Source organism: Gracilinanus agilis, chromosome 6, assembly GCF_016433145.1.
Source record: "Gracilinanus agilis isolate LMUSP501 chromosome 6, AgileGrace, whole genome shotgun sequence".
In the NCBI taxonomy this organism is placed as follows: Eukaryota; Metazoa; Chordata; class Mammalia; order Didelphimorphia; family Didelphidae; genus Gracilinanus; species Gracilinanus agilis.
Window position 1 is genome coordinate 14451366 of NC_058135.1, and position 12634 is coordinate 14463999.

General features: G+C 44.7%; 1 protein-coding gene across 1 annotated transcript; it reads left to right on the forward strand.

Moving 5' to 3' along the window:
• The first annotated feature begins 1543 nt into the window (after nucleotides 1-1543).
• MBOAT4 (membrane bound O-acyltransferase domain containing 4) lies at nucleotides 1544-11722 on the forward strand. Its single transcript, XM_044681512.1, has 3 exons — nucleotides 1544-1662; nucleotides 8973-9197; nucleotides 10762-11722. The coding sequence occupies exons 1-3, from the start codon at nucleotides 1544-1546 to the stop codon at nucleotides 11720-11722; spliced, it is 1305 nt and encodes a 434-aa protein (XP_044537447.1).
• Nucleotides 11723-12634: the final 912 nt, after the last annotated feature.

Below are 12634 nucleotides of genomic sequence, written 5' to 3' on the forward strand. Positions count from 1 at the left end.
TCCCAGGAGTAGAAGATTCCTCTTCCTGCCAGCCACTCCCTCCCCCAGGAGTCCCTGGACCAAGCCTCTGCCCCACCACTAGGCTTCCTCCTGGGTCAAATGAAGGGCTTGGCTAGTCAGCCTCTGAGCCCCCTTCCAGCTCTGGGTCTGGGGATCCCATTATCTCATGCCCCTAGGGCAGGTTTCACCCTGCTTCCCGTTGAAGAAACCCCTCCAGTGGCTTCCCAGTCTGGAAGTGATGGATGAATGGATTGATAGCTCAGGATCTCCCTGTAGAACACCTGTTCTGCTTGGTCATGGGTCTGCAAACAGGTGCACTCATGTATCACTGATTCTCTAACCCAGCTGAGTGAAGCAGCTTGTATACACTGTCAGCTCTGCTGGAAGTCATGAGCAAAGGCTGATTCCTGCTCTCCTCTCATCCAGCCCTCAGCTGGAAAGGAAGCAGACATCAAAAGGTTTTCTGCCTTTGAGAAGGACCAAGGGCTGGTAGTCAAAGAAACCTTAGTTTTCAGTGCTTTGGCCAGTTGCTTTAATATTAATCCTGTCGATAGGTAGGACTGAGCTAAAAATTCTTGATTGTTGGGGTTACTCCATCCTACCTCCTTCCCCTGCGTAGGGAAATAGATTCAGGCAGCTCCCATGCCCAGGTGGAGCTAAGGGGAAGTGGGAGCTTCTTGGTTACCCACAACATCCTCCAAATTTCAGCTGAACTGTTTGCCTGTAGAAGGAGCTGTCACTACTCTGTCTGGCAGTTTCAATTAAGTTAGCAGCCTTGGACCTAGACTCAGGTCTGGGGTTTAAATTCTGGTTAGTGTCTTTGCTCTCGAGGTGATCCTGACAAGACCCCTTCTCTTTAAGAGTTTCATTCTCCATCTTGCCAGGGTAGCGCTGTCCTAGGTCCTGATACTACATTTCTGACCCTACCTCTGGGTTTCTTATTCATGCCATATCCCTAACTTCCCCATGGCTACCCAGTCACAGGATACCAGAGTCAGAGAGAACTTTATTTTACCAATGAGAAACTCAAGTCCAGACACAGAAAGGTTCTTGCCAAGAGTTCATCAGGAACTAGGGATCTTCATATTTCTCCTGACGCACCCTCACTCCACCTCCTTGCCTCTCTTCCCTCCCTGTCTGCCTTCCTTCTAAGAAGATGCTCAGTTACTGCTTCAACTCCACATATTATGAGTTGTGTCCCTACATGAAGTTTTTGGTTACAATTTTATGTCAGCCTAGTGAAGGAAATATGGCAGTGTGCTTACAGGAAAGGTAAATAAAGCAGTGTTTGCAATGAGCCCAGCTGGCAGCTGCTGAAACTAGCCAGCTGTTTTTCCCCCTTCCATTGCTAAGCAGTGAAATTCCTCAAATGTTCTAGGCTCCCCAGTACAGAAAATCCTACTGATCTTGATTATTTCTAGTATTCCAGCCTGGCTACCTGAACCATATAAAAAGCCCTGAGACCCAAACTAGGGGTGTCTCCATTGTGGAGAGGTAAGAGGAAAAGACCTCAAGAAGGACTAGACCATTTCCTCAATTCCTAATGGATGGACTGCCACTGTTTTATTTTCACCCTGTAACCCTTTACCAAGGGGTGGCTTTTCCCTTTGCTCTTCTCTTTAATTTTCTCTGTGCCATGGATTTTTTCTCCATTACTGCCAGGTAAGTTTGGAAGTTTCTTTTCCTTTCATGTTTGTGAAGGCTGCCACCTTGGGTGTCACCTTGCTGTGTGTCCTTGGGTGAATCATTTTCCCTTGAGCCTCAATTTCCTCCTCTGTTAAATAAGAAATTTGAACTAGGCAACCTCTTAGGTTTCTTTCAGCTTTACCTCTGTGACCTATAAAGTAGATGGTGGAGTTTTGTGGCTTGGAATCACACAGCAGCAACAGCAGGAGAACATCTGTGTTGACAAGGAAGCTGGCAAACTTTTGTAGCAGATGGGGAACATTCTACTCATTGCATGATTTTCTAAATGCCACCCTGCCTGCCTTCTTCCTCCCACACCATTCTGGGCCCAACTGATTGTCATTTAAAGGGCCTGTCCCATGTGGATGCTCTAACTCAATGCACTGGCCCTCCAGCTGTCCATCAGAGTCTAGACAATGGGTGTTTTTTCATCCATCTAGTTGCTTGCCCACAGTGGGTGATTTCAGGTATGGATACTGAATTGAATTGCCATGAGTGCTGTTAGCAGAAGATCTAAGAACATTATTAGATGTGAGTTCCATGAGAGCAGGGACTATTTTCCCTTTCTTTGCTATTCCTGGCACTGAGCCTAGTTAAGTGCTTCAGAAGTGTCTGTTGGCTTGTTGAACACACTTGGGGAAAAGATCACTAGATTTGAGACTTAAGAATTGAAAGCAATCTCGGAGGCCATTCAGTGCAATCCTCCCTGCCCTCATTTTAGAGATGAGCAAGCTGAGGCCCAGAGAGACAACCTTTCTTGCTCGAGGCCATGAGTGACAAGATGATAGTTGAGGAATGCCAAGAAAGGGAACCTTTATGAGGTGCAAATGCACCCGCCACACACACCACCAATTTCTTGTAAATTGTTTTTCTAAATTGGAGAATCATTTAGACAGACTTCATGGAGCTGTGATGGATTCCCCCACAAAGCCCACAGCCTCTTTGCTCTACAGAACTACTCTCTGTACTTGATCTCTTTGGGGAGTCAGGACCTTTGGCTATCAGGTTTTCTGAGAGATCCTCTGGCTCACTGTCACTTCCCAGCCAGTTGCCTCTGACTCTGAGGGCCCAGGACTGTTTTGTCTAGACAAGTGACTCCCTCCCTCCCTCTGACAACTTTAGGAGACAGTCTTTGAGAGCTGTTGTGGCTCCCTATGACTCAGCAACTCCCCACCCCAGTGATTGGGACCACTCCCAACAGCAGTGCTTACATGGGCTCTTTGTTCAAGGCCCTGGGAGCTCTAACATGAGCCTTCATCAGTTTCTCCCATCCTTTTCCAACTCTTCCAATTTGAAGACAAAGAAAGGCCTGTCTGAGTGAGTGATCGAGTGGTACACCAGCATATGCACTGAGAAGGAGAAAGAAGACCCAGCACAAGACTTACCACATCCAACTGGGATTAAAGACCACTTTTTGCAGCCAGCTCAGAAGGAAGGGGGAAGGGTGCCATGACTGACTCTCCAAGTCTATCAGGATTAGAGAGATGATGGTGTGGCAGTTTGCACTGACCATCCAAGCCTTCTCCTTCTGCACAGGAAACAACCCATCTCTGACCTGTGCTAGGGATGCCCTTTTGTTTTTCAGAGGTTTAAGGGTGATAATTGATGGAGGGAAATGATAACAATAGCATCTAACTAGCCAGTCAAGGTTTGCAAAGTGTGCTCTCAGTGTATGTATACATTTATGTATAAACATACATGTATGTGTATGTATATATATTCACTTTATCCTCACAACAATCCTGGGAGGCAAGTACTATGATTACTCCCATTTTATAGACCAGGAAACCAAGGCAGACAGAGATAAAGTGACTAGCCAACAACCTCCCAGCTAGGAAGTGTCTGAGGCTTGATTTGAACCTGGGACTTTCTGATGCCAGGCCCAATATGCTAGGCACTGTGGTGGTACTTGGCTGCCTTCTGAAGCTCTTCCTTAGCACCCAAAAAAGAAAGAACCTGGTAAGGTTCTGCCTCAGTAACTGTGTAGATAAATTATTGTTCTTGCAGGGTTCCCTCCCAGTCACCATGGAAACAAAGAAGTAAAAGCTTATTCCCCATAGGAGTGTGGGGAATGTGGAGACATTCCCAGGCAATAAACACCAGGATAGCAGACAATCAGTTATGGGTTTAGTCAAAGGAAGCACTTGGAGGAGTGACATGGTGACTTACAGGTAGATGCCTGACTCCCAGGAGTTAGATAATATTTCTTGGAATCACACAGGATATGAGGGCATATTTTTATAAGTTGTAAAGCACAGACCTGAAGAACTTGAGGGAGAACCTGGTCTGACCCCTAAAAGTTATCTAATCTCGAAGCAATCCATTGTGGTAGTTGACGACCTCTAGTGAATGGAAAGTCATTACATCCTATATTTCCTGATTGCCTATATTCCCCTACATATTTTCTTATATTTCCCAGTTCCATTTTGGGATACTTCTAATTATTAGTCTCTCCCATTTAATAATAGCCCAATGCCACCTCTCTATACCCTCAACTCATTACTCAATTCATATAATTTGTTCAGTCTTCCTCATTTGATGGGCACCAACTTTGTTTCTTTGCAATAACAAAGAATACTATAATTATTTTTGCAAAATAGGTTCTTTTATCCTTTTGGAGGTATTAATCTAGTGTCATGGTTGGGTTAAGGAGGATGCATAGTTTAGTGATTTTGGGAACATACTTTAAAATTGCTTTCCACAATGGCTAGACAACTCTCACTAACTGTCCATCAATGTACCTATTTCCCTCAAATGCCATTTCCCTTTTTATTCTCATCTTTGCCAATATGGTGGTTATGAGGTGGAAGCTCCAAGTTATTTTAATTTGCATTTCTTTATTTTTAATGAGCATTTTTCATATAGTTGTTGATAGCTTTTATTTCTTCTTTTGAGAACTATTATTCATCTCCTTAGACCATTTCTCTATTAGTGAATGGCTCTTATTTTTATGTATTTCATTTCCTTACATACCTTGGATAGAAGTCCTTTATTGAAGAAAATATACAGCAAAAAATTTTTCCTGAGCCCTCTGCTTCTCTTCTAGCTGCATTCTGTTTGTACAAAAACTTTTCAATTTGATGTAATAACTATTTTATCCCCTGTGATCTGTTCTGTGTCTTGTTTGGTCAAGACTTCTTCTCCTGTCCATAGTCGTGAAAGGTATTTTCTTTCTTGTTCCTCTAACTTGTTTATAATACATATAAGCGCCTTACAAAGAGAAATTGTTTCATTCTTTGTATCCCCTACTGGGTACATAGAAGGTACTAAAATGCTTGTTGATTAATACATTGTTGCTCAGTGTAGCTAAAGATTCTTGACTGCCATTATCACACTATTGATTCACAAAAGCTCTCTGAATTCTAAGTTCATGTTTCTAGTTGCCTGTTAGACATTTCCTATCTGGCCTCAAGCCCTAACTGTAGGATTCTGGATAGATTCCTTAAACTCTGTCTTCCTCAGTTTCCTCATCTATAAAATGAGGATAATAGCCCCTACTTCTCAAGGTTGTTGTGATGATTAAGTAATATTTGTAGAGCACTTTATAAACCTAAAAGTGCTATATACATGCTAGTGATTTGTGTGTTCTGTTGAAATTTCAAATAAAACATGCTCAAAAGAGAACTCGTCTTTTCCCCCAAGCCCACCGCTTCTCTAAACCACCCTATTTCTTTCAAGGGCAACTCCATTGTTTGTGTCGCCTAGGTTTGGAACCTCAGATATTATTGACTCTTCACTCTCCCTCAATCCCACATATGCAATCAGTTGCCAGGTCATAGTTTATTTCCACTATACATCTTAGGTATCCATCCCCTTCTGCCTATCCCACAGCCTCCATGAGTCTGCCTTGGACTACTGCGCTAGCCTTTGTCTTGGTCTCCCAGCCTTGCTCCAGTTGCTCTTTTCCATTACAGTCATGGATTTTTCCTAAAGCACAGGTCTGATTATATCATTACCGTAAAAACTTCAAGAGAACATTATGTAAAGCCATAGAAATATTGTCTGAAGAATGACTTGTGTGTCTACCTCAGAGAAAGAGCTGATAAACAGAAATAAGGAAGACATAGTTTTATATATACACGTATATCTTTTTATCAAATGATGCCTTCTCTGATGGAGGGGAGGAGAAGGGGAGTAAACTATATTTTAAGGTAACAAACAAAATTTAAATTTAATTTAAACTTAGATAAAAAAACTAACCAAGAAAAGCTTACCTCTGGACACTTGGCAATAAATGTAGCGAGTAACTATTAAGCTTTAAAACTATAAAAAAGAAAAGCACCCAAACTCCTGGAGATCTTTAGAGGGACAGTTATGTGGCATGATGGATAGGGTACTAGGCCTAGAGTTAGAAAGACTCATCTTCATGAGTTCAAATCTGGCCTCAGACGCTTAATGTGATACTGACCAAGTCACTTAACCCTGTTTGCCTCAGTTTCCTCATCTGTAAAATGACTGGAGAAGGAAATGGCAAACCCAGTATCTCTGCCAAGAAAAGCCCCAAAGGGGTCACAAAGAGTCAGACACAACTGAACAACAAAGACCCTTAGGACCTCCAGAATCAAATATAACTGTCTCTTTTTTTTTTAAACCCTTGTACTTTGGTGTATTTTCTCATAGGTGGAAGAGTGGTAAGGGTGGGCAAAGGGGGTCAAGTGACTTGCCCAGGGTCACACAGCTGGAAGTAGCTGAGGCCGGGTTTGAACCTAGGACCTCCTGTCTCTAGGCCTGACTCTCACTCCACTGAGCTACCCAGCTGCCCCCCCTGTCTCTTTTTGACACTTAGAGCCTGTCTCATTCAGACTCCAATCTACTTTCCAGGTATATGCACTCAACGGCCCCACCAAACTAGCCTCCTTGAGGTTTCTTGCACAAGGTGCTCCCCCCTCTCCTTTCCTGGCTATTCACAAGCTGTCCTCCATGCTAGATATGCAAGTTCCTTGAGAGCAGGGACTAATTTGGCTTTGGTTTTTGTATCCCCGGCACCTAGCGCAGTGCCTGGCACATAGTAGGCACTCTACTATGATTTATTGTTCTTTAGTCACACTTCTTTCATCTTGCCCTAGTGAATTAGACCTTTTCCAACAGCATGTGTACATCTATTGGTAGACACTATCTTTGAATTAACCCCAAGTTTGTGCCTGTCACTCTCTTTTTGGAAACTTAGAATGTTTTCTAATGTATTGACTCTCCACACACCCTGTACCCCTGGCTTGCATCTTATGCCAATTAATAAGTATGGTATTCATGCCTTGTTGAAGTCACTGAAATAGTAAAGAGCCGAGGACAGATCCCATGGGCCCTCCTTCTAAGTTGGCATGACCCCCTAGGACTTATTATTCCAAATCCACCTAACAACCATCACCAAGCAGGGTCTCTCCATCTTGTCTTTCAGTGATTTAGCATGAGTGATTTTGTCACAGGTCTAGCTCTAATCTAGGAATACTGTCTACATAGAGCACCTTTCTAATCCCCTGAGAGCCAGATGACACGCCTTCTCTTTTCTGCTTGATAAACTGCCTAGAAAACTTCCCCAAACCTGGTGGTGGTTGGCCATCTGCTGCTAAAAGGCATGACGGGGAGGATTAGGACCTCAAGACATTTTCAGTTTCTCTCAGCATGTGGGAAGAAAAGGGGAAGCAATGGGGTATTGTGGAAGCAGGATTTGGAACATTTAGTGAAGACAAACTATGAATTTGTCCCTGCCCTCGTATTGAACAGCGTATTTCAAAATCCTTACGGGAAATGAAGAGGTTTTCAGTTAGAGCAAATAAAAAGGGGATTCTCCAGATATCAAGGCATCAGCAATTTAGGGGGAAGGCCCTTGATCTGGAGGCAGGAGGTGTGGATTCAAGTCTAAGTTCAAATGCTTCCTAGGATGAGCCTCTTCTATTATCTGGAGAGAATGATACGCTACCTAATTGGAAGGGTTGTTAGAGAAAGAGCAGTTTGTAACCTGCCCATGTAGAAAGGAAGTCCTTTGAGGAAAGGGATGTTTTTGTTTTTATATCCCCAGCATCTAGTCTAGTACTTGGCACATAGTAGCTATTTCATACATGTGTGTTAATGTAAGTAGTACTCCAATAATAATGATAACTAATATTTATTATGTGCTTTAAGGTTTGCAAAGCATTTTACACATTTGAGCTCGATGGATCCCTCTGGGACATAAGTGCTATTATTCCCATTTTACAGATGATGAAACTGAGGCAGAGAGAAGTTAAAGCAACTAGGGGCACAGTGTACTCTACTACATTACATTACATTAGAGTTGGAGTCAGGAAGATTTGAATTCACATTCTGCCTCTGATGTAACCCTGTGTAACACTGTGCAAGTAATTTTTTTCTAATTTATAAGTATTTATTGGTGAAGAAAAAAAGAAATAAAGTTTGCAGCCTTCCTAACTTTTTTATGTTTATCTCGTTTTAATTTATGTATTTATTTTTTTATACTTAAATTTTTTATTTAATTAATTTGGAATATTTTCCCATGGTTACATGATTTATGTTCTTTCCCTCCCCCCCCCATTCCCAGAGCCAATGAGCAATTCCTTTGGGTTTTACATGACCTATTCCCATATTATTGATAATTGCACTAGGGTGATTGTTTAGAGTCTGCATCCCCAATCATATCCCCATCGACTCATATGACCAATCATATGTTTTTCTTCTGTGTTTCTGCTCCCACAGTTCTTTCTCTGGATGTGGATAGTGTTCTTTCTCATAAGACCCTCAGAATTGGGCAAGTAATTTAAACTCCTTTCTGCCTCAGTTTTTTTATCTGTAAACTTGGAATAATAGTGCCTACTTCTGGAGTTATGAGGAGCAAATGATATATTTGTAGAGTGCTTTGCAAATTGTAAAGTGCTGTATATGTGCTATTAAAAAAAACCCTCATCTTCATCCACAAAATCAACACTTTGTATTGGTTTCAAGGCAGAAGAGTTGTAAGGACTAGGCAATGGGAGTTCAGTGACTTGTCATACAACTAGGAAATATTTGAGGCTAGATTTGAACCCAGAGCCTCCCATCTCTAGGCTTAGCTCTTAATCCATTGAGCTACCTTGCTGCCTCAATGCTGTTTTAAAAATTATTATTAAATGATTTGTTCAGGGCCATACAACTGGTGTCAAAGGCAGGATTTGAACTTTTGTCTTCCTGCCTCTAACATCCATTGTGCCACTTAGGAACCTATCTAAGGAGTGCCTGTCTTGAATAGAGTTCTAGGCCCTTCCCACCAGAGGTTTCTGCAGACCAATGAGCCAGGGATCCCTTTCTTGTTCCAGACACATCTTCCTTCTCCTGGGAGGCTGTCTGCTTGCCTGGTTGGCTATGGCCCAGTATGCCATGCTGATCTTCATCCCTGCTTTCTGTGCTGTGGCTCTCTTCCAGTCTGTCGGCCCAGAAAAGGTTCACCGCTGGGCATTCTCTTTCCAGATGACTTGGCAAACCCTTTGCCACCTGGGCCTCCACTATACTGAGTACTACCTTCAAGAACCTCCCTGCATGAGGTAAAGAGGGCCCCGCTGCCCCCAGCCCATCTGTTCAGTTTTTTTGTTTTTGTTTTTGTTTTTTTGCCTATTTCCCAGCCAATATTCCTGGGAGGTCAGGTTAGCACACCTACCTGGGATTGGCAGTGGGAGAGAATGGAGGCATAACTAGGGATTATTTCCCTGGATGGGGGCAGGAGAAACCAGGAGGGAAGTTTTTGAGGGGGAGAAAGTGAATGAAGTCTGTCCCAGGATCTCTTGAGGTTTCTCTGCTACTGAAAGACTAGTGGGGAGAAAGTGAAAGAAGTCTATTCTAAGACCCAATAAGGTTCCTCTGCTAGTGAAGGGCTGGCAGGGGGCTGAGGGGAAGGCACAGTGCAAAGAAGGTAGGTTAGAAGCCAGGCATGTGATTGTGGTGGGGAGAAGAAAGCACCTGGAGCTGTCATCATTCCCAGGACCTTGGGACAAAGACCACACTGCCCTGCCCTAGTTATGGTTCTGGGAAGGAAGTACTATATAATGACTGCAGGGAGGGGGAGGAGGAGAGTGTGTCAGAAGAATGAGCTGAGTAGGAGGCAGAAAAACAAACTAAACAGGAAGGACCAGGGCTGGAGGTTGGAGTTGGGGTTGATGTGGGAAGATGAAGAAAACAGCAACGGATGGCACACTAGTCTACAGATTAGGAAAGGATAATGGGAAGAGCTCAGTCACAGGCCCACTGACTAGTGGTTAGACTCACAGGTCTAGAGCCTCTAGAAAGCTCAGTCCACTGAATCTGCCAGTATAGAAGCACTCAGTCAACCCACAAGCATTTATCAGAAGCCCACTATGTGCCTTACGTGCCTGGCACTGTGCTAGAATATCAGAAGTAAATCCTGAAACAGATGATACAGTCCTGCAGACTTCATAGGAAAGCATGGTTAGCCAATTTTTAACCATATCTTTGTTCCTGGGATGCCAGCTTGGAAGGGGGCACACTGTTTTTATTGACCAAAGCCAGTGTTTCTTTGGGGGATAATCCAGCTTCTACCCAAGTTGTTTACTCACTGATGGTTTTACTTTTGTTTAGAAGTATCTTTCTAAATGTTCAAAATAGAAGTTATTTCTAAATATCGGTGGTTACCAAAATCCAGAAAAATACACAGGGGGAAAATCTGGACACAAAGGAATAGAGCGGTTTTCTTTCTCATGTCGGGTGCTGGGCTGTACACTCCAAAGGCCCGACTGACAAGAGAGGGAGTCACTTCTTCCTGGTCTTGCCAGCCACCTTCGGGCCCTAAATTCTAGAGATGCTAACTGCATAGGGAGGCTGTTATTCTAGAGGGAGAGTGGGCTATCTTTCAGCCTCTGGTTGTTGAAGGTTTGCCATGCTAATGAACAGCTAATGGATGAAGCTCCGAGTTTCAGATGACCAGCGTGCTTTCAGCTGGGTCTGCTGTTCGCAGTGGATCAGACAGTTTGGTCTGTGTCACTCAGCCTGCTGGCCTCATCCTGCCTCTTTGGAGATGACCAGTCTGTACTTGGAGGCAGTGAGAAGAACGAGGGGCGAGAGTTTTCCTGGGTCTGATTTCTCCCTCTCCTTTAGGTTCTGCATCACCCTTTCCTCCCTCATGCTCCTGAGCCAGAGGGTTACTTGGCTCTCTCTAGACATCTCTGAGGGGAAAGTGATGGTGAAGGAAGCATGGAGAAGCCACTGCATGCTGTCATTTTGTAGCTACCTCCTCTTCTTCCCGGCACTTCTGGGTGGCCCTCTGTGTTCCTTCAGGAGATTTCAGGCTCAAGTGAGCAGGCCAGACCCACTGTGGAGGCCGCTGTCCTTCCGCCCTGCCGCCAGGAGGGGCCTGCTACTCCTGGGCCTGGAGCTGCTGAAAACCTTGGTGAGGGGGATGCTCCAGGCCAGTGCCAGCTTGACCAGCTGCCATCGATTTGGCTGTGTCTATGTCATGTGGACCACCGCCATGCTCTTCAAACTGACCTATTACTCTCACTGGATCCTGGATGAATTTCTCCTCTGGGCGGCAGGCTTCGGGCTGGACTCCAGACCTTCTGTCCATGGGGAAGGAGATGTCTTGGATGCAGACATCTGGACCCTGGAGACAACTCACAAGCTTTCCTTGTTCACCAGGACCTGGAACCAGAGCACTGCGAAGTGGCTCCGAAGGCTTGTATTTGAACGGGCCAAGGCCTGGCCGCTGTTGCAGACGTTTGCCTTTTCCGCCTGGTGGCACGGGCTCCATCCTGGCCAGGTCTTTGGCTTCCTGTGCTGGGCGCTGATGGTGGAAGCTGACTACCTGATTCATGGCTATGCCAGCGTGCTGCTCAGATCCTGGCTGGGAAGGCTGCTCTACAGGGCCATCACCTGGGCCCATACACAGCTCATCATCGCTTACATCCTGCTGGCCGTGGAGCTCAGAAGCATCTCTACGCTCAGGCTCCTGGGGGCTTCCTACAACAGCCTCTTCCCTCTGGTCTACTGTATTTCCCTAGTCCTGTTAACAAGGAGAAAAAAGCAAGCAGAAGCCTCCCTAGCCACTTTGACCGACTAAACAGGCCTTGACCTGGTGCTGGTATCCCAACCCTAAGGGGCATTGTGGCCCAGCTGGGGACCAGATAGGACATTCTGTTCCACAATAAGTGACAAGACAAAGTGTTGAAGAGGGAGCTACCCTGTGGATTGAGAGCGGGGGACTGAAGGCAGACCTGGAAGCAAGAAAGTGAGGTAGTAGCACTGAAATAAACAGAAGGGCAAAAACATAGGTCTGGGAACAGAGTCGGGGTGGGCAAGCATGCTGTGTGGCTTGGGAAACAACGTGTAGGCAGGCCGAGTTGGAGAAGATGCCCATAGGGGAGGTGGAGCTTCCCAAGATCATGGTGGTCTTGCCACTGAAAGGTTATCTGGTTAGGGTGTGGTGGGAGTATCGAGTCTTCGCCCCAATCTCATGGCCTGTCGGACCCTCCCCTACCTTCCTCACTAACTTCAGCTCCTCCTTCGTCTTCCTTCTCTCCTCATCTCCTGCCACCATCTTGGGCAGCTTCCAAAGCTGCACTGTTGATCTTCCCAACATGTGGGGATGGTGAGCTTCAGTAGGAATACAAAGACCAAGCTGGGACCACCCCAGGGTCTGACTGTCCTTGGAGTGGAGATCGGAGAAGCAGGAAGCCCTCCTAACCCAACCTTTTCTCACAGATAAAGGCCTGAACATTTCCTTGACCTGAGTTGGTGTAGTTTGTAGTTTCTGACTCGGTGATCTCTAAGGATGTTTCCATATCTAATTTTTATAATGACTCAAGACTGAATATGTGACTTGAAACAAAATATGAGATGATATTTTTAAAAACAAAATCAGTAGTGTTTCCTAATGTGCTTCATCATTCCAGAACCCATGATTTCATCAGTTCAGGAGTCTGAGAGTATTTTCACATACACAAAAGAGAAGTTATAAACGCCAGTAATAATA